Source organism: Centroberyx gerrardi, chromosome 20 (genome assembly GCF_048128805.1).
Source record: "Centroberyx gerrardi isolate f3 chromosome 20, fCenGer3.hap1.cur.20231027, whole genome shotgun sequence".
NCBI lineage: Eukaryota > Metazoa > Chordata > Actinopteri > Beryciformes > Berycidae > Centroberyx > Centroberyx gerrardi.
In genome coordinates this window covers 9443324-9470999 of record NC_136016.1, presented here as the reverse complement: position 1 = coordinate 9470999, position 27676 = coordinate 9443324, and the positions used below count along the sequence as shown (strand labels likewise).

The 27676-nt window shown below is 46.4% G+C and overlaps 1 protein-coding gene across 15 annotated transcripts; it reads right to left on the bottom strand.

The window, feature by feature from the left end:
- On the bottom strand, positions 1-27676 carry LOC139918375 (calcium/calmodulin-dependent protein kinase type II subunit gamma). 15 transcript variants are annotated; one of them, XM_071907746.2, is made up of 23 exons: positions 27515-27676; positions 25374-25468; positions 21260-21319; positions 20006-20060; positions 19690-19755; positions 18215-18287; positions 16736-16838; positions 16092-16175; positions 15559-15653; positions 14847-14969; positions 14433-14516; positions 13476-13518; positions 12531-12593; positions 9638-9678; positions 8826-8909; positions 7791-7835; positions 7590-7644; positions 7225-7305; positions 5436-5579; positions 4057-4132; positions 3722-3816; positions 2868-3104; positions 1-2690 (listed from the first exon to the last, which is right to left on the bottom strand). In XM_071907746.2, exons 1-22 carry the CDS (start codon positions 27577-27579, stop codon positions 2872-2874), a joined length of 1863 nt encoding a protein of 620 aa, XP_071763847.1. In that variant the 5' UTR covers positions 27580-27676; the 3' UTR covers positions 1-2690; positions 2868-2871. The 15 variants fall into 15 exon arrangements, with proteins under 15 accessions (XP_071763847.1, XP_071763848.1, XP_071763851.1 ...); XM_071907747.2 differs by having other exon boundaries at positions 7599-7644; XM_071907750.2 differs by lacking the exon at positions 5436-5579.

Sequence of the window (27676 nt, the reverse complement as noted above, 5' to 3'; positions counted from 1 at the left end):
CAGTGCTGAAATAGTATTTTTATTAAATACTTTCAAGATCCAAGTTCGAAGAATAACAAAGCTATGATGAAGACCAACTAACACTCAGACAAACACTTGATAGTCGTCAATTCATGGTTGTATTTCATTGTACATCATGATCATGCAAAAAACTCCAGCATCCATGTGAAGGCTGGGGGAGAAAGCGCAGCCCAATAGTATATCATTACAACGCAGGGAAAATGCTAACATCGAGGGCCTCATACCAAGCTACGGCTCCTGAATCCTTTTTTAAAATTCATTTTATGCGTTTTTATTTTTCATGTCACCTATTCAACATTCTGGATGGAGGAGGTTCTCAATTCAAAGATGCAAATATCATATATTATAAACACTATCTCCATCCTTATTCAGGTAGGTACATGGTAGAAATGCTTAACTGAAACATGCATATAACTAGGTCTCCCACTCTGGCTCAACAGTGTAGGTCACAAAAACTTGCTGACCGACACCAACTCTTTCTCTCTCTCTCTCTCTCTCTCTCTCTCTCACACTTTTTCCTCTCTCTTCGTCTTTGAAACTCCTCTCAACTGAGCAGGCAGAATTTAAAAACCACCGAGGGTAGATTACATTAATAAATAATTTAGTCCCGATCAATCGATGATCATTCAATCATAATTTTGTGTCGTCTACCTTCCTCCCTCTTTTTCCCTTTTTCTCTGTGTGTGTGTGTGTGTGTGTGTGTTTGAGGGAGAGTGCAGAACTCTAGCTTGGCAGAGCGGCAAATTACCAAACGGCAAACGACAGTTAATAGCAACATCGACGACAAAAAACTCAAAAACCAGTAACACGGGAACAGAGAAACGACAGAGAAAGGTACAAACAAACATTTCAAGAGCGGGGGAGTCATCGGAACACGGGGAGATAATCGGGGGTTAGATACACCTGTGCGGATGGGTGGAGACGATTAAGTAGCACAGCGAGGGTTTACGCCGTGGTCACACAGCAGCGGTGCAGATATGTTACAAAGCCTAAAACACACCACCAGGCGTGTGTGTGCATGTGATATGTGTTACACGCCGCATGGGAAAGACAGCTCACAGCATTGTGGGTGAAGACGCTATAATAAAGATCTCCGTATTTAAACCGAACAGGGGGTGTGGGGGGGGGGGGTGAGTTAGGGGGTGGGCAACCTGTTTCACCCTGTGTAGTCACTATTCCCGGTCTCCCAAAACAGTCGTGTGGCCATGGGTCTGGAGCTGGTAGCATGTGTGTGTGAGTATTCGTGTTCGTGTCGCCGTGTACTGTTGTGTGATAGAGAACTACCAGTATTCTAAGTGTTTTAAGGAAGAGCATTGAACGAAATCAAAATGTTCTAATCAAAGTGTTCAAAATGTTCAAGATCAATAAGGATTTTAAGCCCTCAAGCCAAATCAGGGTCATAATCAGGGTAACACAGGGGGTCATGGGGCGGGTCCCACGGCCAGATGCACAGGATGAGTGTCTCATAGATGCATGTACATATATTACACTTTTCTACATATATCTATACATACACTGTATTTACACAGTGATTATAAACAAACCAGGCCCTTGCAGAAAGCGGAGAAAAGGAGTGGGGAGGGGTGGGAGCTTAAGAGAGAGAGAGGGGGGGGAGGGAAGGTAGGGTCAAATGAGGGAGAGGTGGCGGGCAAACATGCAAAACGCAGACGCCTTTTCCCGGCCCTTCCCTCTCCCTCCACTGCATACAGACATAACTAAACATGTTACACGCGTGGTAGCTTTAAACTTGCACAATAAAATCCTGTTTTAAAAACTCAGTCGCTTAAAAAGTAGCCTCGAATATAGGATCAGTCAGACATGAGTCTCCGATTATTCACAGGAACGCAATGGAACAGGACGCTAAAAACACAACAAAAACACGTCAATCTCGAACGCGATCCCCCCACGACTTTCCCTTCTCTCGGAAAACAAGGATACAAACAAAAACGTTAACACATGAACACATAAAAAGCCTAAAGTTCTACACTTTGGTGCTTCACGTTTTTGATATCAAGTTTCTCTCGTGTCATCAAGTTCTCTCGCGCATTCCGATTGAGCCGACTTGATTTTTTTTTTTTCCCTCTAGACTTCCGCTCGGGGAAAATCTCCCTACATCTTTACATCAACTTGTGGGTATCCAGCACAACACTTTCTACCCGGTAATCCCTAGAATGCCAAATGTGTCCAAAATCTCAGCTGCTACCTCCACACTCCTCTCTGTTCCTCCCTTATTAGATAGTAAATATAAATGCTTGGTTGGGTTTTGGTGGTTTTCTGGTACATCTAGTCATAATTTACACAGTATATTCATAACTCATACTCATAAACTGTCACAAGTTCAACTGTAAACCCTCTCCTCCCCTGGACGTCTCATCTCGCGCGGGCAGAAAAAAGATGGCTGCCAGGGGAGGGTCAGAGGGCAAAGACGCGCCCTCCTATCAGGCGCCAGATGCATGCATCATCCCATGGGGGCGGTGTCCGTGTTCAGCCGGCCCCCAGCAGGTCAAAGGAGGGACGGGATTGGTTGGTGTCGTGGAGAGGGATGCGATCTCGCCCGGCCGGGCTCCTGGCATTAGCCAATCCACGCAGAGGACGTGCCTCTTAAACACGCTTGCTGAAAAAACTGCCCCCCAAAACACACACTCCAGTGGACTGGAGTCTCAGGACCACTGGGGGGAAGAGGAGGGGGAGGAATGCATCAGTCAATATTATTTCCAACATTCCAACAGCGGCTGATAGATTCTAAAATTCACCAAACACTTTCACCATTTTAACAACCGAGTAGGATCCTTTCAATAGAAAAGATGAGTGATGGTCAGCAGTCAAAATGTTTGAGAGCCAAGTACCTGATCACTGTAGTGGCGCGGCGGGCGCTCCTGAGCAGTGGAAGTGAACGTTGAGCCACTTGCCATCGCGGCGATGCCACACCCTGGTCTCCTCCGATTGGCTGGAGCGCGGGCGGCCCGTGGAGTCCACAAACTGTGTCAGCCGGATGTAGGCGATGCACGCGGCGTCCTCTCCAATCAGGTGCACGTGTGGGTTGAGCAGGGTGGTGTGCACCGGCTTGCTGTTCTTGCTCAGCACTGGATGCATAAATGAAGAGGCAGACAGCAAAATTTAAACGCAGTCATTCCCTGCCTTAAAGGGATCATTTTCCTAGTCAGACAAACAGAACAATTATTTTTATGTCTCTGCATGCAATTTGAAGGAATGGGAATGGTTATCTTATCTCATATTGCTGGAAGTCTACGGGATCAAGAAGCAGCAAAAGTAATAGTAGGAAGTAGGAAAAATACTAAAATAAAAAAAAATAAAATAAAAACTGAAACTATAACTTTAGATAGGATTTTAGAAAGGATTTTGGGGGTCAAAGTGTGTTATCGGCCAACAGCTGCTCTAGCCAGAGGGGGGAAATATAATCATAACTATTTCAAATACTACTATCAAAACAGCCATCAATTGACAGCTTGAGCTTTCTAGTCAACGATTTTGTACCTGTAATTTGTGCATACTTTGTTAAAATGCTATATTAATCCATAGCATTAGTTTTAATTCAACTGGAGTACCAGACTGGTGGGATTTACCACATCAGGACATTTCAGTTGCTGTCAGGTACTATTACGTTGTCAGCTACAAAGAACAACACCAAATTGACTTTCCAGATACTTTCCAGGGATTGTGAAAACATTAGGAGACTCACAGTTTTCAAAGTAGAACTTGTGAAAGTCCATGCCCTCCACCAGGTTCCCTAGGGCCTCGGGTTCAAAAGAGGTCAGCCCAGGGTCACAAATCCTCCTGAGAGGGAGAAACAGAGTGAGTAAGAAAGAGAGGGAGAAAGGGAGAGAGAGAGAGAGAGAAAGATTAGAGAAGCACAGAGCCTAGAAAGTTCTGTATTCAGCTATAATAATGACCTTTCTACACAGTGCTGTTAGTTATAAAATTGTACATTATATTACATTATATCACATGGCTTTTACTTTATGCAAAGCCCCCAATGCACCATTACTGGTATTATATGATGGCGGTTGTACTCACGTGTAGGCGTCAAAATCTCCATTGTTGACTGCTTCAATCAGCTGCTCTGTTATCTTGATGATCTCCTGTTTACGAGCTAGAGATGGGAGAGAGAGAGACAGAGAGAGAGAGAGAGAGAGAATGAGACAGACAGAGACAGAGAGAGAGAGAGAGAGAGGGGTGGTAAATGGTGGGAAGAAAGAAGATAGCGATAAAAGGTGAGAGAGTAATAAAGCATGTGGTGGTTTTGTCCTGGCGACAGATCTCTTATCACTTCACATCCTGCCTTCCTGCAGACCCTCTTCCTCCGTGTCTACACCTCTCCTCTACAGCCATCGCTCCTCTTTAACCTCATCACCCCATCCCAAGCAGCTGACCCACTGGCTGAACCTCATCACCTCCCCTCACTCTTCTTCTCACCTTCTGTACTAAACAAGAACTGACCACACACTACTCTCTGCAGCGTGTGTACATGACTGCACCAAAACCATCGCACACTGTGTTATTTCTATGGCTGTCCTTGACTGAATAAAATGTTTACGACTACACTAATAGGATTTTACTCCACTAAATAGTCCACATAATGGAAGTAATTGTTTCTCCCACATCACTGTTCCCCACCAAACAAAACCACAATCGTGCAAACTGACCTTAAGATGTAGTTTATCAAAGACCAATACATATTTGTGAGCACTATTCAGATGCCAGAGAAGTGCTTTTAACTTTTACGGGCATAGCTCATACGATCTAAAAATATCACTGAACCAACTAAAATAGCCTTAGAAAGCAAAGACCCTGCACTGCAAAACAAATGCATCTCAAGTCATTTGGTCTAGTATTTAGTCTTAAAATCTTATTTTTGTTAAAACAAGTGGGGAAAAAAATCTGCAAATGGGATACCATGATTTCATTTGTTTCCAATGTAAATGAACTGTTTCAAGAACTGGCTTGATTCAAGTGACATGAGCTTGATACTAGTGGAGTGATCCGCCTTATTTCAAGATGCTGACTTGTTTCAAGAAATCTTTTGAAACAGGAGAAAGTGAATTGGAAATAAGGGAAATTATCTCATCCCACTGAGATTTCTTTCACTTGCTTTAAGGGAAACAAGATTCTAAGACTCAATACTTGACTAAATTACTTATTAGGATTGAATTTTTTTGCAGAATAACAGTATAGTACAACCTGCAATGTAACAGTATAACCAATTATTCAACTAATCAAATAATTGTTAGAATGGCAATTTCACAAATGAACATTCCTTGATCAGAAATCAAGGCCATTTTCTTCATTCCTAAGAAAATTGATGTTTTAGAGAGAGGTGCGAGGTTTTAGTCTGCAACAGCTTCGTTAGCTGGTGGCAGGGAAAACTCTGGTAAACAGTCCAGACGTGTTCTTACTCTGCTGAGTGTTGCTTTTAGCGGGGACAGTGTTGCTCCCTAGCGGAGCGGCGGGCAGGGTGGACTGAGCGTGCTCAGAGTCGGGACAGGAGCTGTTGCCTGTGCTGTTCCATGCCATGCGCTTTACATCATGCGGTGGAACAGCTGGAACACACAATGGATGGTCAACACACACACAAACACACACACACACACATACACACACACACACACACATACACAGAAATATACATGCAGACATGCATGCAATCACCCACACAACACACAGAACGCACGCACAGCTCATGCAGTTAGACACATGCATACACCAAAACAAAACAACTAAAGTGACAAAAGTGAACATAAAGGGACATGGCTGACATGGGTTAGTGTGTAGTATACTTAATCAGAAATAAACGAGACAGAAACAGTTCCTGTGGGTTTGACAGACATGCGGATGGGTAACGTGAGCACAGGATGGGCAAAGCAAGCTGGAAGCAAGATGAGTGCAGCTCTGATCGTGATGCTGCGCGGTGTGGGCGTACCGAATCATTTAACAGCCCGCTCGGTTCACCTCTACTCTACCGCTCATCTAAAAAGTCTCCTCTGACAAAACACGGTAAACAGCAAAGCCAGGATCGAAGCCATTGTTTGTTATTGGCTCATGTTAGGCCTTGTGGGGAAACTAGCATGTTCAGGAAGGAAGGTGGGAGCGGACTTAGGACACAGGAAGGGAGGGGGGGAGGAGAGAAGAGTGGAGGCTGAAACCAACCAGCTGGGAGCAGCTGTGGAGGGAGGAGGGAAGAAAGGAGGAGGAGAGTTAGACTGTCCTTCAGTGCAGGTGTGCGTGAGGAGAGAGGTAAGGACGAGAGAAAATAAAGGTTATAGACCAGGACAAGAGAAGAGAGGAAAGGAGAGGTTAGAGTGGAGTATAAGAAGGGAGAGGAGTGTATAGGCTAGGAGGAGAGAGGAGAGGAGCGGAGAGGTGATTTCAGAGAGGAGATGAGTAGAATAGAGCAGGAGGAGAGGAGAATGGAGGAGAAAATGGCGAGGACGGGAGAAAAGACTCCTATAGAGTCAGACAGGCAGGGCCACTGTAGAGCAGCAGAGTAGGAGGCCAGCTTAGGACGCACAGCTGCATGGTAAGCAAGGCTTCCTCCAGCTGGATCTGTCACATTAGGAGGACAGGGGGGATAAGATGTAGTGATCACCAAGGAACAAACACACACACACACACACTCACACACACACACCAGAGCACAAAAGACAGGGTTCCCACCGTGGCCCCGATGTAAAATTCCATGAATTTTTTCACGACTTTTCATAACTAGGTCAGAGCGCTTCCGTGACCTGAAAATTTGAGTCCCTCCTGGTTTGTTAAAGATTGTTCTAAGCTCAGAAAAGTTGTAAAAAGGGGGTAGTCTTGCTGCAGAGAAATGAGCATACAATGGATGAAAAACAGCTGAAAACCACCATCTAATGCAATGAATGTGTGAAACAAGTTGGAATATGCATAGTATATTCCTGTAAAGTGACCCATTTGTAAAATTCCCTGACTTCCCTGGAGAATTTAGCAAATGTCCTGATTTTCCCTGTAAATACACCTATCAAAAGTCCATGATATTCCAGAAATTCCATAACCAGTGGGAACCCTGAAAAGAAGCTTGGTGGACCAGAGTGAGGGAGATCAAAGATGTAAGAGGTCATTGCCAGTGCCTACAAAAGGCCAGGATGTGGGGTGGGGGTAGGGGGGGTGGGGGTCCTTGCCAGGGGCGACCATGTAGCTTTTGGTTGCCATGGATACACTTACTGGCAGGTGAGCTTTGAGGTGAGGACAGAAGGGGGGGCATCTCCTCTGTGGCACTGCTCTGACTCAGCACCGAGCTGTCCGCTAGAACACACACACAAATACACAAACACCCACATACACAAAACGCAGCCAGACACACAATACATATATACACACACACACACACACACACACACACACACACACACACCGCAGGCACGCAGTCAAGAGTGTGAGAGACACATAGTATCTCACCACACCTGGCACACGCCAGTCACTACTGTCAAATACACACACTTCTCTAGATGAGAGACAGAGAGAGATAGAGAGAGAGAGAGAGAGAGAGCGATTAAGAGCAGGAAAATGAGGAAAGAAAGATTGAGTACCTTTCCTACCTTTCATTTCCTCCTCATCGTTGGTGGCGTTGCTCTCTGTTGATCCCTGGAGTGCGGAGCGAGTGAGAGAGGAAGAAAGAACAGAAAGATAGAGAGATTAATGAAACCAGCATCCAATCCAAGAGGCTGGAGAGTCGAGCAGCTGGATGACATTTGGTGTCAGGCTTTCAGACAAACAGACACACGTCTCACCTTGACGCCATCAGGAGGGTTGTGGACCACTGTGCTCTGAGATTCCTGTGGAACAGAACAGTAAGTCCCAAACAACACACCGTTTATCGGTGCTTCTCAACTGGCTTTGCATTGGGACCTAAATTTTACCCAAGCCATGGGTTCAGTGCCTAACATTATATTCCCCCATCCAAGTAATTTTTTGTCCCCTACCCTGTCAAGAGCATCTTGCGACCTACTTTAGGCCCCCGAGCCACCAGTTGAGAAACACTACCTTGCCAGACCAGACAGCGTATTATGCAATCGTCTGCTACAAGATGTAAAATGTAATGCATGCTAGTAAAGCGTCTCTAACTACGACATGCTAGTAATGGATTATAGCACATTAGTAAAGTTTGGCAGTATGGTGGGATGTCAGTGGATTTAAGATGAATATGTTAGGGTGGGAAAGAAGGTTGAGCTGGCTAAAAAGATTAGGATGACTGAGTAGGGTCTTAGGATAGATGGTTGCAAGGCACAGTTGATTGTAGTGAGCAAGTTATTTAGATTTATAGGGGAGATGGTTAAAATTAAAGCACGGGAGAGAAGGATTATATACAGGGAAGAGCATAGGGGCCTTCAGATGATAAGACTTAATTCTAGTTGGATGCCAGAAGCTAGGTGGCCCAGGACTCTACAGTGCTCGATGCTAACACTTCAGAGGTATATAATCCTACAGAGGGATTCATGCTCCCTAGAAAACTACACAAGGGGCACATGTGCAACCTGAGATTCAAAGTAGGGATGAGCATTTTCAGTGAGTTACACAGAGTCTACCTCAAGTGTTCCATCTGCTTGAATTTGTTTCTAATTCGGGAGCACATGTGCACCTTGGGGAAAATATGGCCAGAGGATGGGTAGGTGGTGGCTGGGGGGAATGTTAGGGTGCAACACCTCCTGGATGGTGGATGAAGGGTGAAAAGCAGCAACTATGAACAATGGAGGATGAGGCACAACGCAACTATGGAACTACTGGGGTTAGGGGGCGGAAACCGACACTGCGGCGGCCTACTGTACCATCTGGGAGTTGGTCGCCATGTTGCTGTCTTTCAGGGCATTGATGGCGCTCACTATACTGTTCTTACTGTTGTTGGTCGAAGGCTGGGACGAAGACACACATGCAAAGTGAACACACACACACACACACATAGACGCACAGACGCATTAGAATCGTACGCCGTTTAGGGAGAGGGGGTAATGTTGGTCGAGGCTCCCAGGCTGTTGAGAGCTAACAGGGTAAATGAGAGGGTGAGTGCCGAAGAATGGCCTCTAGATCATCCTTTTTACTGCTTCACTAACTCTCTATGCCTCCGCCACTTAACTGCGCAGAGTGACCCCTGGGGCAGGGGAGAAAGAGAGGGGAAAGCAGGAGGCAGGAGGAGGAGGAGGAAGGGGGGGGGTGCTTAATAGCAGCAGAGAATGACAGAGACTGCTCAGGAAAGACAGCAGCAACCCTCTGACTGAGACTGACTGAGGAAGAAAGAGAACGAAACCAAAAGGGAGGAAGAGTAGACCGATAATTGTTACTCAGGGATGTGATAGGGAACACAAGAAAGCAAGGGAACAGTAATCTCCCTATAGAAATAAATGGACATTTTGTGTCAAAATTTAAAAAAAAAAAAAATCCTGAAAATACAATGACATCCCTCATTACTGTATGGAAAGGAAATTGCTCAATACAATATAAGAAGGAGAGAGTGAGCAAGAGAGGGAGAGCGAGAGCCCTAGAAAAACAGAGCGAGAAGGCAGAAAGAAGGGGTGAGTGGAGGAGAGACAGAGCGCAGAGGAGGAGAACTAAGGAGGGCAGAGGTGTGACTACACAACCTTACCTTAGCTGAATCTGACTTCTTGTTGAGTAAACTTTTGCATGCTGTAAAAAGAGGACAGAGAGGGAGAGACCGAGATAGAGCGTGAGTTTCACAGCTGATCAGAGCATCCGTTCCAGTCCACCCAGTTTCTCTTTCTCACCAATGGACAAGCACCACTTCAGCAACAGACCAGATCTATGGTTTGATAGATCTATGAAACCCCAAAACCTGTGCCATTCAGACAATGTTGGCCTACGGTTTGATTTCAAATTGCAAGCGAATCACATGCATTTAATGGATTTGTTGGGCATTTTCCCCTTGGCTTCACAGGTTGCTACACTCTGCGAAACCCATTCACATCATAATCCATTCATTGCCATCTGGGGATGAGGGGAAACCTGAGAGCAAAGTAAACTTTCTCAATCCATTTCCTGTCTGGCACCCCCCAGCAGATCTAAAAGAGAGTGATGGTCAGACTCAAACTGCCGCCAGGGCTGACGAGGATGAGCCAGGTTAATGTAAATCATTGATTTCCTTTAAAGGCTCCAGTCCCCTCAGTCTAAAGCTCTAAAGCTCTCAACTGTCTGTTTCCCTTTCTCTTTTTCTACAGACACACGCACACACAGGTTTCAAAAATCTTATCTCGTGCTTCTTACCTTCCAATAAGAAATGGGAGAGGAAAAGGGAGAAAGGGGAAGATTGAAGAGAGAGGGCTCAGTATTATAACACAAGAGAGAGGAGGTAAGGGGCACAGCGTTTAAGGCAGCAAACACTTTCCTGTGGTAACTCATGCTCCATAGTCTTGGGTGTTGTGTCGATATGCATGTTCTATCTTGGCCTGGCCATGCAGCATCCAAGAAAACTACAGCCCCCAGGATGCATAGCTTACATTCCGCAACCAGATAGGGGAGAGCTGATTGGCCGGTGTGCGAACATTCACCCTTCATTCGGCTACAACTCCTACCACAGCAGCCAACAGGGTGCGAATACCGACAGCATGGGACCGTGTTCCAATGCTCTCTAAATGCGCCCTTCCTTTCCGCTCTTCTCTCTAGGACAACGATCACTGATCTGACATGCCTGGATAGGCGTAATCAGATGATGTATAGTAGGTAGGATGCACTACTCCACCAACATATCAGCTCAGTGATCACCAGGGAGGGACGCATTAGGAAAGCATCTGAAGGCGCATCTCCCAAGAACAGTATATAGGGTATTACCACACAGGACATCCACATGCGAAAGGCAGCAAGGCAAACATATCCTTCTTTAAACGCATACACAAACGCTTCAAACACACACTTCTGTCACACTGTGCTATAATGTCACTGGGTAAAAGGGAGCATCATGAGCAAAATGCCAAGCCTTGCCTCAGCCACACTAGAGAAGGGTGTAAGCTAGCAGTTATACGAAGGAACAGAGTTTTGCAATGGTGAGTGACATCATCAGAGAGGACCAAGCCAATTGGAGCTGGACAATTGGGAAGGGCTGCCTCATTTGGAGTGATGATGTCATACATATTCACAGCACTTACGAACAGGTGATTGGTCCAGTCTCAGTGAGGGAGCCCCGCAATTGGAGGACTCTGACAATCACACCACCACTGTCACTCTGAATCGCAGCGCACCCATCACACATTCCAGGGGTAACATTCGCCTTGCCATAGGTTCACTCATTCTCAAATGAGGGCATCTCTCTGCAGGTCATCTCCACTTTCATATTTTACCTGTATTTTACCTACAGACAGATCCTAGTAATGTAGAGATGTCATGTACACTGTAGAGCAGAGAAGATTCTCTACTCTAAAAAGGTGACAGAGAATCCAGTCTGCTCTACACTGTCTATTTCTACTTTGTACTCAATCCATGGAGCCACCGTTGGAATCGCCGACCTTCACCACCCTTCCCCACCCAGCGGGACGAGAGCAGAGCCTGGTTTTAATACTTTAAAAAAGATTCCCTCCTTCCCTCCTTGAGGAATAACTGATGTGATGGGTCACTGGGTTTTTGACAGAAATGTGGCTGCAGGCTTGCCGTCACGTCGGCTTATGGCATTGCTTCAAGGAGGCAAGGAGGCCCTTTTCAAAGTACTAAAACAGATCCGGGGGGGAAGACGAGACGGGGGATGCCATTAATCTCAGGAGATTCATCAGGAAGGCTGTGTGACGCTGATGGTTTCAACAGTTGGCTCCAGTAGCGCGCCACCAAGGCAGCCCTCGCATCCTCCGTCTCAGTCTGAAAGTCTCCCCCACCTCCTCAACATCTGCCTCTCCCCTCCCTTCTCCTCCCACCAGACCCAGGTCTGACGATGGCAGCACGCCAACCCAGCTCCTGCCGGCCCCTGCAGTGTCAGTCCCCGCCCCCATGATACACGCCCCTCCCCATCCCGCCCTGTACCCGCCCTCACAGCCCTGGCCAGGGGAGAGCGCAGGGGAGTAGAGGGGCAGTTGGAAGTCAAGATGGAGCTTACTAGAAGTGAAGACAAATAACTGTAATTTGGGAGATGAAATGGGGGATAGAAGTTCAAGGCTGAGTGGCGGTGAGGTGTAAATGTTAAAAGCACTTTTGAGTGCAGGTGAGGAAAAGTGCAGGGTGAATTGAATCGATTACCAGTAAGTGATGCTGATGTGCTGAGTGCATGACTGTCTGCACGTGAGTAAAATCTGATGTTGGTGCATCATAGTGACGATGACACACATCCACAAGACACTGTATGAATCTGCGTGTGTGTGTGTGTGTGTGCGTGTGTGTGTGTGTGTGTGAATGTTGTTAGAGGATGAGGGCATGCTGGTGGAGGCTGCATGCATGAGTTTTGGGGGGGGGGGGGGGGAGGCACAGGCCGTACTATGACCCCATAGCCAGGAAGTAGCTGTGTATGTAGAGAGGAGGTGGATGGGCGTGTCTCTGGGACGTACCTTCCTGAGCCAGTGAGGCCGTGGAGGAGGCGGCAGCAGCAGAGTTGGTATGCTGCCGGCCCACTATTGGACAGAAATGCTACAGTTGGGAGGGGCTATGCAAATTAGGCAGGCCTATCTCAGGAGTACTATGTCGTTCAATCGTGGCCCTAGACAGCTATAGGGTGTGCAGGCTACAGCCCAGATATATTACACTGCCAACTGAATCATGTTGAACCAGGTGTGATAGAAATGGGCTAAAGCAAAGGTGTGCACCCCTGTGGTTCTCTAGGTCCAGGGCTGAAGGCATTAGCCATAGACTGACCAATTCCTTAAAGGCTGAGGACAAGGCTTCAACCAATACAAGTTACTCTCAGCAGGCTGAGATATAAACACAGATTCTTAGTGGTCACCTGTTTTTATAACACCATACTTGCCCTCAACATAAAAATCTCTATTAACTCTAGGCCTCCCTCTCTCACACACTCACATACTCCACGGCCAGCAGAAAAGAGGGAGACACACACTCTCTCTCTCACACACACACACACACACACACACACACACACACACACACACAGGGAGAGATACATTAGCATGGACAGGGACGTGACTGACGCCCACATACAATATGGTACATGACAGAATATCACATTTTGGCTGCTCACATACATCACGATTCAATGAACTCATAATAATGTATCAGTATAAACAGACATTTTTTCTTCCATCGACTCGAGAAGGAACTTCTCCTTTCAAATCCCCATTCTATGTTGTAAACGAGCATAGTCCTTTGCGTACAGACAAACACATTGTTATTTTGAGGATGAGTGGGTGAGTGTGTATGTGTGTGTGTGTGCGCGCGGTGAGGGGGTTAAAAGAGGTGCAGAGGACTCTATCCACCATCCATCCTCCTCTCCCTCGGTATGTGCTGCGAGGGAGGGCGAGGGCGAAGGGCACACCCACCTGAGAAGTTTCTGGACACCAGCATGGTGGTGAGAATGGCTCCCTGGAGGGAAAGAGATAGAAGGAGAGAGGAGTGAGGGAGGTATAATCAGTGCTGGGATTTAGTTTTTACAGGATTTCAGCTTTTTGTGGGCACACAGCTCCATATTCATTTCTAATGGGATAATATACACATTAGCATTTTCCTGCCTTTTTCCTGCTTTTTTTAACAGCAGTGTAGCAGTGCCATGGCATTCAGGAGCCAAATTCAGGTCAGTCAGTCAGTCAGGGTGAGACAACTGGGCGCTACCAAACCTGATCGTAAAAATCATTATCTACAAATCATGTCTGTTCTTTATTGAGCAATATCTTGGCTGCACATGTTGTATTAATGGGAAAATTTAACTAACTATAAATCTTCACATCTCCAAGTCTCCTAAACCTCCTCTCATATGCAAATGACTTTAGATTATGTAACACAACAGGATAAAAACTGGGTATTAGTTTGCATTTGCTGCTGTGATACAGTGATGTAACAAATGTAATAAATCACACTGTGGTATAAGCACGACTACTATGTATGTATGTAATATGTTAGAAGCTATATTTTCTATTGGTTCAGTTGCTAGCGTTAATTAATAAGACAGTAATCTCCACAGAAGAGATTAAGGCATCTGATCAACTAAGGAGCCAAAGAGCTGCGATCACATTCAAATAAACTGATAAATAATTAGGTCTACATGTCGCCGCAATAAATGCACTGTGGGCCTGTATAGAATCTGTACAAACATCTGGACTTATTTGTGTTCCTCATCATGTCTCTACATAATGATAAAGGAGATGTAAGAAGTAGTAGATTTACAGAGGGGAAAGGAGGATTTCTTGTGATGGCACAGTTATGGAGGGGGACTAAGGACTAGAGGGGAAGGTGAAGCAGAAGATATGTATAAACAATCAAGTGAAAAATCAGAACGGTACCTTGAGTTTTCGGCGGGCGTTGAACTTGCGGAGACACTCAACCGTTTCCTGTCTGTGCATCATGGATGCCACTGTAGAACGTTGCTGCAAGAGGGCAAAACAAGAATAACACACATTACATACTTTCTGTGTATGTGTGTGTGTGTGTGTGTGTCTACTTGCACAGATCCATGAGTGTTTGAAGGCCAATAATACAGCGATTCTCTTGGTAGGATTGTGTGAATGTGTGTGTTGTGTGTCCATGCCTACTTATGCACACCCACAAGTGCTTCCTAGGTAATTCCCAGTAATTCTGTTAGATGGGTTCTGTGTGTGTGTGTACGTCCATTTGTGTAGATCCATGTGTGTTTGAGGACCTATTAAGCAGTGATTCTCTTGGTAGGGGTGTGTGTGGGTGTGTGTGTGTATACTTACGCAGACCCACGGATGTTTGAGGGCCTGTTCGGCAGTGATTCTCTTGGCTGGGTTGATGGTCAGCATCTGGTTGATCAGATTCTTCGCCTCAGGAGTCACCGTGTCCCACTCTGGGGAGGGGAACTGAGAAAGGAGGAAGGAAGGAAGTAGGAAGGGTGGAAAGGACCAAAGGAAAGGAAGAGGTCAACTGGAAACAATAGATGTTTCCTAAACTACTGGTTGGGACCCTAGATTGGTTACAGTCAGTCCCCATCACCTGGGCCTCAGGGATCAAGGATATGTCAAATTTAGGTCCCGATATGAAAACAATAACTGCTAATGTTTTTTTTTGTATTAACCGAACACACTCTGCTGGTCCGGGCCTTTAAAGCAGTATTGAGAGTATTCTCTCTACAGACAGGCAGTCTGAGACTTTCCCCCTCTCTGGAAACTGCAATGTAACTTGATTACCACTGAGACCAAGACAGGAGGATACCCCTTCTCTCTCTTTGATTCACTCTCTCTCTCTCTCTCTCACACACACACACACACACCCCTCTGCAATGCGTCAGGGAGGCCCTGATAGGATCAATAGCTTTGGACCAGCTCTCAATTGGACACTATTAAACATTCACCAACTGCCTAGCAAACCCCTGCACTGCACCCTTCACACATATACAATGACACACGGGTGGGCGCACACACACACACACACACACACACACACACTTACATCATATGCCCCAGCTTTGATCTGTTGATAGAGCTTGTGTTGATCTTCATCCCAGAAGGGAGGATATCCCACTAAAAGGATATAGAGAATAACACCTGAAAGAAAACAGAGGGGAAAAACAACAGAGAGAGATCAGGTCATGATCCTAGCGTTCATTTTCATTCGAGACACTGTCTTTTCATATTCAGAGTTAGCTTTGACTACCCAGTAGTCCCCAGTTAAACCAATCAATGTTCCTTTCATTTTGAGGAGGAGGGGGTTAATCTGGGCCTTTCTCACTCAGTTGCCACAGAGGCTGGTGGTTTCCAAAATAATTACCTCTGATACTGTTTTACCATCCCTTTTGATTTGTTTAAGAGAAAACTAACTCCACATGATACTTTGTAAAGCTGGAAAATTTGCTGGTGAATTTGGCAGCCACAGCCAAAAACTACCAGGACTTGGCCAGTGCCTGGTATTTGTTTCCCACCATGGGAAAGTAACAAGATGACAGAAAAAGGGTTCACTGCCTGAAGGTTGGGTTGGAGACTCACCACAAGCCCAGATGTCCACTGGTTTGCCATAGGGGTCCTTTCTCAGGACCTCAGGGGAGAGATAGCCAGGGGTGCCCGCAAAACCTGCCCGAAAGAAAAAAGGGGGACACAATTAACTAATGCCTTTTTTCTTTTTTGCTGATGGAGGTTCACAAGCAGGATATTTTTGTGTGGTTATGTAAAAGGTTTACTTGATGGTGAACTGTTGGGACTCCAATGCATGACCAGATTATGACAGCACAGAGTCACAAGCAAATGCCCATTAATCATCTAGTCCCTGCTGGAAAGTCAGCCAAATGCTGGCAGCTCGGCCCTTAGCCAAGGCACAATGACCTAAGCATGAACTGTACAATGTCTGTGAGCCTCTTAAGCAATGCTCACACAATATTCTTTGGCTTCCAAGTGTGGTGTGTGAATGTGCGTGTGCATTTCTTGTGCAGACCGACAGACAGATTGAGGGCCTGTTCAGCAGTGACTGATTGAGGGCCTGTTCAGCAGCGACTCTTGCACTGTGTAAGCATATGCGTGCTTCGTGTGCGAAAGTGTATAAACTATGCAGTCTATGCAGTGCTAAAAACTACACACACAATGCCAGATCAAATAATGGTCCAACTCATGTGATGTATGTGTGTGTGCTTTCTTACCAAACCAGGCCTGCTGGTCTCCCTGCACCTCAATAGCCAGGCCAAAGTCTGCCAGCTTCACTGCAGCTCCCTTCATCTTACTGGCCAACAACAGGTTCTCAGGCTGACACACACACACGCACACACACACAGTGGAGCAGAATTAGGGAGAAGAGATCAAGAGAGTGAGAGACAGAGAGTGACAGGCATTCATCAGTGAGTTCCTGGCAGAGGCTTATAAAGCTCTTTCCTCCCCATCCAACGCCTCTGTGCTTTGGAAACATTTACATTTGATGTATTCGACATAGCTTAGAAACTGAATGGGGGGGGGGGATAGGTGTGAGAAAGAGTGATGGAGAGAGGGAGGAAGTAGGAGAGGATGGGTGGTTGAGAATCTCTCCACAACGCCTTATATGGGCATGGGTTCGTAGTCATGGAAACCACTTGGGAGTCATTTAGGCAGCACTGCAGACTGCATGCTAAATGGAAAGTGTACTCAGTGAGAGAGAGTGTGTGTGTGTGGCAGTGTTCTAAATGGCCGTTGTTTGGGCAGTAGAACATAAAGGGCCGCAGTAAAAGCCCACTCAGGATAAAAGGCCAACAAATCAGACAGACAGCACCGGAGGTAATAGCGTTATTCTCTGACCCAGAGCGCGCACACACACGCACGCACACACACACAGATGCGCGGACGCACAAAAGCGCATGCCGCCCACACACACTCGCTTTTCTGTCTAAGACGTCCCTTGTGATTCTGATTGTTTTTTTCACTTTGTGCTCTCTGCTTGAAAAGTGCCACATAAATACATATTATTACTGTCATTATTATTAGGGCTATTACCATCATCTTAATCTAGGTTAAGCAGAAAACTGGAAAAAAAAAATAGGGAAGCTCTCTTCATCCACTCTTTGCATCTCCGCCAATCTGCAATCGGGGACAACTCAAAGGCCCCTCCCCCGCTGCTCCGCGGCTGGTGTGATGTCACACGGGTTGTCATGGCAACCCCCGAGGTTCATCTATGCCTTCACCCTATCTCTCATAATAGACCCCTTCACAATAGTCAGAAAAGTGTGTGTGTGTGTGTACATGTGCATGTGTGCTGTCAGAGTCCTTCTCTTTTCCTTGCCATAGGTGAGAGACAAACCCTTCCATGTGCTGATGACTCGCCATCTCTTTACTCTGTTCTCATCATGTACATACGCGCACGTGTACACACTCACACACGCTTAGAGCTACGGTCAAGGACAGACATGTAATCACCTGACTGTGGTGAGAACAGATAGAGGAAGAGACAGAGAGAGAGAGGAAAAATTGAGAGTAGATGGGCGAGGGACGCAGGGGAAAAGGAGGGGGTGGAAGTAGAAACAGAGAGAGGAAGAGAGAGAGAGAGAGAGAGAGAGAGAGAGATGGAGCGACCGAGAGCCATCCATGTGTTGCCATGGCCACGAGCAGAGGTGTGTGTGTGTGTGTGGTTGTCAAGGCAACGGGCAGCCACTCACCTTGAGGTCTCTGTGCACGATATCATGCTGGTGGATATGATTGACACTCTCCAAGATCTGACTAATGCACTGACTACGGGGAGAGAAAGGGAAAAAAGAAAGTAACAGGCAGACAGAGAGATACACATGTCAGTCACTGACCTCCATTCCAAAAACCATCACCTACATGGTTTGTCAATGCTTTCTTGAAGCCTGGTGGATTATGGTCTGGAACCTAAATTAACTTGTACAAAAAGAGTTTCATTCCAAAATTAGATATCCAACATTTGAAAAACGACTCTTGTTCACAAAATGATTGATAGCACAAAGCTAAAACTAATTGTATTTTTTTTTTAAAAGGATTTAAAAAGGTTGGATGACAAAATGTTAGATTCTCTGTATTTTTGAGAGAATTATGAACTTCAGCTAATTTTTTAATGGATATATATCATTGTGGAAATAAACTCTACAAATATGGGTTTCCTGAAAGCATGTTAAAACCAAAAATCACCGTTGCTACATTCTAATCCAATGGAGATCAGGGTAAGTTGTGTTTGGAAACCAGGCGCATACCAGACATTTACTATACAGTCACTATACTGGTACACAGATATAATACATGTACTGTAGTTCATACAATCAATAGTAAGGAACCAGTGTGGAATGCCTCCGACCAGCCTAACAATAAACCTACAACCAGGGAGGAAGCTTTACGCTTATGGGGACATCACTTAAGCCGCCATTATCCCCAAATTCTGGCTGGTGAGTATCTTTTTACACTAGCCTGGCATGGCGTTGGTTCATCATGGGCCAACAGGCTGGTAAAATTTCCCGACAAGCCTGTAAACAACCACCTTATCGTTGTCCTAGCCGCTGTTGTGGCGTGTTCCAAGCTAGACCACAGGTAAGGTTTGGAATGATACCATGTTTGTTTCCCACCATTTCAGACTCATGTTCATGTCGTGACTCTGGAAAGGCTCACGGGTCAAAGGTCAAGCTTAGCCGGAGATCGTGGGGCTGGGCCTTGCTCCAAGTGGCTTGGTCCAAGAGACAGTGTGTGTGTGTGTGTCTCTAAAGCCCCCCGTGTGCATGAGCAGACAAAAGACCCCTAATCCAATTATACAACAGACTTCATAAGCTGCACAACACACAGCCACAGGAGAAATGAGGGGAAACTGGGAGGGGGAGGAAGGAGAGAAAGAGGTAAAATGTAGCGGCTTAAACGTAGAGGGAGGACAGAGAGCGATAGCTGTAGACTGGGAGAGGGAGAGGATGGCCAATGGGAGGAGATGAGAGAGAGGGGTAGCATACTGATGCACTTGTTGACAAGGGGAATGCAGCTGCTGACGAGAATACAAGCAAACCAATAATAACCACCACTGTCTGTGTGTGCAAGTGCGTGTGTTTTCATGTTTAATAGAATGTATATGCGGCGTGTTTGTAGCAAAGTGCGTGTGCGCATGTGTTTTCACAGCAGCTCCATTTGAGGCGCATACCTGGCATCAGCCTCACTGTAATACTCCCTAGCTACAATGTCTTCAAACAGTTCTCCTCCTGTCACCCTGGGGGAGAGAGGGAGGGAGGGGGAGAGAGAGAGGGAGGGAGAGAGAGAGAGAGAGAGAGAGAGAGAGAGAGAGAGAGAGAGAGAGAGAGAGAGAGAGAGAGAGAGAGAGAGAGAGAGAGAGAGAGAGAGAGAGAGAGAGAGAGAGAGAGAGAGAGAGAGCAAGGTTGTTAGCATACACAAACAAACCACAGTCACGCGCATGGATACAATCTCAAATGTCACAGCGTGTGTATAAAGAATATACTCACAGGTCAAAGACAAGGTAATGAAAGCCTTCCTCTGAAATGCTGTCATGGAGTCTCACTGCAAGAGAGAGAGGAGGGGGAGGGCAGGGAGAGAGTGAGAGATAAAGATAGGAGAGAGGTGGAAGTTAAAAGAAATAAAGAATTGTTGTTGCATTTGACTGTCAAACCTCCCCATAAACTGAAGCTGGGGAAAGAAAAAAAGAGAAAAGATGTGAAGACAAATGGACAGAGGCAGCGCTGGAGAGGTGACTGTCAACATAACCAAACAGCAGCAGGATGACAAAGCAGGATCCAGGCAGCAGGAGCCGGGTGTTAAGAGGATGGGCTTCAGATACAGCTTAGGTTTACTGTCAGGGGAGCCATACTTAGAGTTATGTAAAATGAATATTAGTTGTATAATAAGATGAAGTAGGATGGCCCTGCAGCAAGAAACAAGAGCGAATGCTCTTTCCTCCTCCTCCCATCTTCTCTCTCCCTCCCTCCATCTGTCTCCTACTCCTCCTGCTTTCCTCTCTCCATCTGTCTCTTTCTCATGCCCTCTTTTGTCCAAAGTTTGAATGTGGCCCGTGCCAAAATATGTCAAAAGGGGGAGAAAGGACAAGAGAGGGGGAGAAAGATAGGGAGAGAAAGATCTATAAAGAGAGGGGGAGAGAGGAAGAAGAGTAGGCGAGGGGCGAATGAGTGCCTGGGGGGGCCGACAGGAAACTAGGACATGGAGGAAAAGAGAGAAATATGGAGTGCAGTGGAAAGGTGTCATTGGTTTGTCACTTCTCCCCCTTTCTCCCATTTTCCACCCACCGCCTCTGTACCTCTCCATCCATCTTGTATTGAATCATAGCATAAACAACCATGGCAGCTAGTTTTAGTGTCAATACCAATTCCAAGTACTAATCTTAAAATATTGCCGATACAGAGTAGTGATTTGATCCATTACTTTTACTGTACAACATGGACTGAACACCATTACTTTGGGGTCAATGGACTAAAAATGATTGAAATATAATCCACTCTTCTCCATTAGAGAGATCCAACAACCTTCCATGTGTGAAAATCAGAAAATCTAGTGGCTCTGCTTTGAATTGACATGTTATATGTGGCACTTGGTATTGATTATCAACATTTGGGAAACAGATACCCAACATTAGCCCAGTATCAGCCTAAAATTTGATACCAGTACCAGTACAACCTTATCCTATGAGAATGGGCAACAATATAGACATACACGTCACACAGTCAGTCATGTGCACAGAAACTCACCGATGTTGGGGTGCTTTAGGAGACGGCAGATGCGAGCCTCTCTCTCAAGCTTCTGATGGTCTGAGGAGAGAGGAAGTCACGTTAAAACAAGTCAGAACGACCGAGACACAACTGCTTGTAGATCATCAGCTGGTCAAACTGCAATCTGTGAACAATTTATTTTATTTAGTTCTAAGTTTATTTGATGAGGACAATGCACATTAATAAACATTTCTGTAAATTATAATGTGGCAGAGTTAGCATTTGCATTAGAGCTTGTTTTCATCTGCAGTCCCTGGCCAGATATGTGTCATAAATGGCTACCTATTCTTTCGTTTACTATTTTGGCAGACAATTTTAAAATCAGAATCACTTTAGTCATAAAGTACAACAAACAACCAATAATGTGTCTTAGAGACATTGGTGCTGGGACCTATTGACAACTAACATAGACTAAAGTTAATCAATACACCTTCAGCATTCTATCACCATGTGCATTGAGGCAGCATGGCATAGATTACGGCTGAGTGACAGTGTCCAACAGTGCACTGGAACTTCCCCTTTTCATCTTAAAAATTTATTAAAATAAATCTGGTTTTGAGTATGTGAAAGCATGTTTTACGACACCATGTTTGGCCCCTGCTCATTAGTAATACAATCGTTCAGGGTGAGTGGCTGGATTGGCCTCTGAAAGGTTACAGTCACAAGGTGCATTTAAGCAGAGCGCCATTGACCCCAAGTGGCATTTTAGCTGGGGTCATAAAAATCTGTGTGCAAATAAGTGAGGCTGTGTTATGCAATGGGTGCACAAGTGTGTGTGTGTGTTTGTGTGCATGTGTGTGTAAAGGGGCTAGTGTGAAGACCAGCTATAGAACATTGCAGTGTTTGCACTTCTGGCTGGTAGGGGACAAATGGAATGCAAGCAAGAACACACACACACACACACACACCTCATGTCCAAACCAAAATTATTTAAAGCCTTGTTTGAGGATGCTGCTGTATCGTGTGGCACTGTGTGTGTGTGTGTGTGTGCATGTGTGTGTACACCTGTGTGTGGTTGTATGTGATGTGTGGGTGTGTAAACCACGACACTCTTAAGCTGCCCACTCCCATCACTATTAGCAACAGCCATGTAGCTGAGGTCAGAGGTCACCTGGGGTAACCCTGGTGACGACCCAGCATGAGTCAGGATCAGTGTATGTGTGTGCGTGCGCCTGCTTGCTTATCATTGTGGTGAGGCCATCAGAACCACAGAGCTCCTAGGCAGTGACACCACACAGAGGCAGTCTCATTTAAGATTTGCATTTATTTCCCCAGCGCAGTGACAATCTTTTGAGATAAATGTCACACGCTGTTGCTGAGCAATCAAATATCACCTAATCAAATTGTACTTCTACGAATACAACACAGTATTTATAGACAGAATACAAAAACACATTGTTATAAAAAGAAGCAGTATTCTTTCCATCATCTAAAAAAACAAAATTACAATCGCTCCCCTCCCTTCATCTCTCTGCATCCTTCCACAATGCCTCTGTCTGTCACATCTTCTCTTCTCTCTTTCTTTGTTTCTTCCACATGCTTCTAACCTGGGCTAGATTTAAGGCTAGAGTCATACAGGTGATGTGACTCCCTCTTCTCCAAGGGAGCGCGGCACTCTCCACCTCTACCTTCCACTAATCAGTCTGTCTCTCTCTCTCCCTGCCAGGTATAGATTTCCCTCATCTGAGGGAGAGCAAGGGAAAGAGAGAGAGAGACCTCAACCTCCTTCTAATTACACTAGTGACGCAGGAGAGAGAGAGACAGACAGAGAGAGGAAGGGAGGATTACATGGAACGTCCATTTGCTAGAAGAGGATCACAGCTCCCCTGTGTGTGTGTGTGTGTGTGTGTGTGTGTGTGTGTGTGTGTGTGTGTGTGTGTAAAGCCGTCTACCATGGTGCAGTGTCACTGCAGCACTCACTAATTCATTCAATCTCCTTATTTGTTGGTGTGAGAGTGTGTGTGGTAGTAGAGGATGGGAAAGAGAGGGCTGGCGGGTAATTACTGGCACTTCCTGCTGCTCTCTAATTGGCCATCTGCTTTGCCATGGGGCGGGCCTACAGCCATCTTACATCAGCACAGGAAGATGGAATGGACCCAACGCACACACACGCATCACACACGCATCACACACGCATCACACACGCATCACACACGCATCACACACGCATCACACACACACACACAACTGGCATTCTGACTGAAGGCACGGATCATCAAATCCAATGTGTTTCAGACAAGTTTACATCCAACCCACTACAAACGACATTCAGGAATTCAAATATATGGACCCCGGAATATTGCCAGTAAGCACTTCAGCATCTCTGAACCAATCCGGGGTGAGAGTCAGGTGTGTGTGTATATGTGTGTGTACCGCCCCCACACCCCCCAGATGCTTTAGGGCAGGGCTAGCCCCTAGCTAACCACCTCCATCCATCCCTTCCCTCCCTCTCCCCCTCCCCCCTCCTCAGATTACTGCAGTGTTTACCGGAGCTTTGAGAGACTTACCCACCAGGCCGCGCGTGAGGTCACACTCGCCCCGTCGGGCTAAAAAAAACACCCAAATCCTACCGGGCAAGCTGCCTGCTCACGCACTGGCCGCCTGGGTGACTGTGTGTGTGTGTGTGCGTGTGCGTGCGTGTTGCGTGAGCCAGGCGGCCTCCCACAATTCTTCCCTTAGCTCAAAATCCTCTTGTTCCCTCTCTCTATCATGTCTCCCTCTCTCTCTCTTTCTCCGTCTCGCTCTCCTTTCTCCCTCCCTCCCTCCCTCCCCGGTGTGGAGTGTCACTGAGCTCACTGCAAGGCTATACTGTTAAACTCTCCCCCTCTCCTGGCCCGCTTTCTTCTCCCCTGGCAAATGCACACACACACACACACACACACACACACACACACACACACACACACACACAGGCCTACATTGTAGTCCCTGCCTCTGCGAAGAGCCAGCAGATTCTGCTGAGCCCTTACTTTTCCTTGCTGGGATATTAATACCAGGACCTATGTGGACACTTGACGGCGGGGCTAGAACAATAACAGCATTACGACACGCACACAGATGCCTCACAATACAGACATGCTCTATTAGTGTTAGTCCCTGACACTGGGCTCCCAAAGTGCACTCTCTCTCTCTCCCTCACACACACACAAATGCCAACAGACGCAGACAACAACAGGGCAAACAGGGAGGCGCCTATGGAATCCGTGGGGTCTTAGTGGTTGATGAGATACATTTAGCATAAGTGGATTACCCTCAATACAAACCAATCCCCCTTCACAGACAAGAGGAGAGAGACAGAGAGAGACAGAGACAACCAGAGAGAGAGAGAGAGAGAGTGACTGTGCAGGGAAGGAGAACAAAGGAAGCCAGGTGTGTGTGTGGAGGTCAGGAAAGAGCGCAGGCCAACTTGGTCAGCTAGGAAAGGGGAAAGCAATCAAGCGTCTCAGTACGACACCAGGGGAGGTGCTGACACAGTGACCGAGCAGTGCCATCCCATGATTGGACATGATGAGCCCATGTCAACACTTCACCATGGCACACTGCACCGGGCATCTGCACGTGGGCGTGCAGCTATGCACCAACGCACAAATAACCAAACAAAGAAAGTCAGGGTGGATTGTTTAGTTACCTAGACATGCTGAAGCAACAATCTGCCAGATAGCCTAAACACACTAGAGGATGGCACAAGACAGAAAAATGCTACACGTCCTGCCAAATCCCATCGTTTCCCATCTTCTCCCAAGCCTGTGGCTTGAAAAATGAGATTTCAGTACTGTCCATGTGCCCTTTCTGTGGAACTGTTCCTCACAAATTCAGATCAATTCATCATACAGCGAGTGCGGCAGTGCAATGATATTGCACAGGAGGGATAAAGGCTTATTCAATGCAGTGTTTATGAAGAGGGTCATTAAACCAGCAAGTCATTCCTGATAAGAAGTCCCCTCCTGACACGAACAGCTTTCCTGTGCCATAGGAACCACAGGATTCCTGTTCATGTGAATACTCTCCAATATATAATAAAAAAACAAACAGTGCAAGTGTGTGTATATCAGGGTCTGTGTGTGTGTGTGTGTGTGTGTGGGGGGGGTGTTACCTCTGGCAGACAGCTTCTTAGTGTTGATGATTTTTGCAGCATATTCCTGTCCTGATGACTTCTTCACACACCTACGCACCACTGAAAACGCTCCCCTAAGAAGACAGAATGAGAACAACCAAAAATCAGTTCCATTTCACATGTTCGCACACATGGCGTGACATTTGAGATTGTATCCACGCGTGTGTGTGACAGTAGTTTGTTTGTGTATGCTAACAATCTTGCTCTGCGTTTCTCTCACTTACACACACGCAGACACACAACAATGCCATTATCTGCATCATTACCACCACATTGGCAGTGTACATGGCCTGAGAGGGCAACACATTTCACAAGCAACAATATAACAAGCTTCTCCAGTATGAGTGCCGATATCAGGTTGGGTTTTAGATTATGAATGAAATGGCCAAGTACTTTTGCTAATCCATGATAGGCACAAGATACAATGCAATTTATTATCCCAAAGGAAATACAATTTGCAACGGCCAGCACAGAGAATAGTCTGCATCTCACACAACGGTGGGCAACATTTAATACATTCACAAGGTAACAACATTCACAGTTATAAATCTGCTCAGGCAGAAAAGGAAGTGCATAATGTACCAAGCATTGTGCAGCGCATAAAACAGCTCCTACTCCAATAAGTTTCATACTGACCTAGATGTTAAGACTAGTAGAATCCTCCAACTTTTTCACCTGCTATGATGATCATTTCAGTTTTGAGCATCATAGAACTAGCAATTACGGCTGCTTTTTATAGTGACTGACTATATCGCAGCCTCTACAGTGACCCTGCAGGAGGTAGACTACCACTCATTTCACTTGTCAGGATTTTTCATGTGCAGTCCCTACTTCCAAGCCTGCTGCATTCTGCTCTCTACCACTCTGCACTTAGTTTCAATTATTTACAAGAAAATGACAGGTGACACAAGTACGGTGTGCCCTTTAAACTTAGTTACATATGACAGAGTGAAATGAATTCAGAAAAGGTTGCAGAGATGTAGCCCAGGCAATGGTCAGCCTTGAGCGCAGTCAGGAGCAGCCTTGCCCAGCTCCAGTATGGAGGATGTGTGTGCACTCGCTGAGCAATCAGTGCCATCGATTACTGTCAATTATTAGGCAGAGAGTGGAAGGGAAGCAAATGGCAGCTGGAAATTAAGGCTGTAGTGTCTTTATAGGGCCAATGTCGCCCTGCTGCCGCTGGTTTGGGTACAACAGGGGGAAGGAAAAAAAAGCCTTCACCGGCCAAAAACAACAGATGCTGATGATGAGGAGGAGGAGGTAGTGGCCCGGTTTTCTTGCCGTCATCAAAATACCGAGAAACCACGTCACTACCCCTTACACGGTAAAGGCCAAATCGCCGTAATAACCACTGGTGCTTGACCATTATGCTGCGTTAAAGCCACACAATGACCATGAATTTATTGTTAATTGGTGATCGGGTCAGCTGTTGTGTGGAGCGTATGGGGATTACAGTGCAAACAGATAGCAATAAAGCCAGGACCGAACAACTTCCTTATCAAATGATCTGGGCTAGGTAACGTTACTCAGCACGGTTACACAAATCATCTGCAGCTGCTCGGAGAGAAATGGTCGGCCTAGCATCGACCAAAGCCTCCGGTCTACCGAGCCCACACGGAGCTGTCAGGTGAAATGTCAGAGGGCTTCGGCTCCAGCGTCTCCCCGGGCCCGCTGACGGAATCAGCAGACCGAAAACACAGACTAGCAAACATAGCAGGCTGCAGCTGTTAACACGCCAACTTCTGTGCAATGCGTTCATCACCATTAGCTACTGAAAGAAGCAGTGCTAGTGGGCTAACTGAGCTAGTTTATCAATATATATCAGCGTGGTAGCTCGTTAGCTAGTAGTGCGCTGTTTCATCTACCGTTACTGCGGGAGCAGCTAGCTGATAGCAACGGTAGCCTAGCCTGCACCACGACACGCAGCCAGGTCTCACTGGCTAACGGGCTCCTGTCAACATCCACGGACAACTGGATAAAACACGTAGCCCGACTAGTCAGTTCGCTATTTTGGCTGGCTAACGCCTGCTAGCTGGCTAACTAGACATAATGTGAGGCGAGGTTGCGGGGGTGGGGGACAAAACGACAAGACAACACGATGCACTACGACAGCTGCTTACTTCCCGAGCTCCTCGTACAGTTGGTACTCGTCGGTAAACCTGGTGGAAGTCACGATGGTTGCCATGGTGGAGCCGTGAGAGAGGAGCCTGAGCCTCGGGGTACGACAGCGGCTGGCTCTCGTACGGGATCCGGGGGAGGGTAGCCTCCGACACTGGAGTACC

What these genes read in the sequence shown, in the direction of transcription:
- LOC139918375 (XM_071907746.2), bottom strand. Translation starts at nt 27,579, where the DNA reads ATGGCAACCATCGTGACTTCCACCAGGTTTACCGACGAGTACCAACTG. An exon ending in CTGTACGAGGAGCTCGGGAA is followed by an intron (nt 25,469 to 27,514) that starts GTAAGCAGCTGT and finishes CTGTCTTCTTAG; the next exon opens with GGGAGCGTTTTCAGTGGTGC. An exon ending in GGAAATGAAAGGTAGGAAAG is followed by an intron (nt 7,306 to 7,589) that starts GTACTCAATCTT and finishes TGTGTGTTCTAG; the next exon opens with CGGACAGCTCGGTGCTGAGT.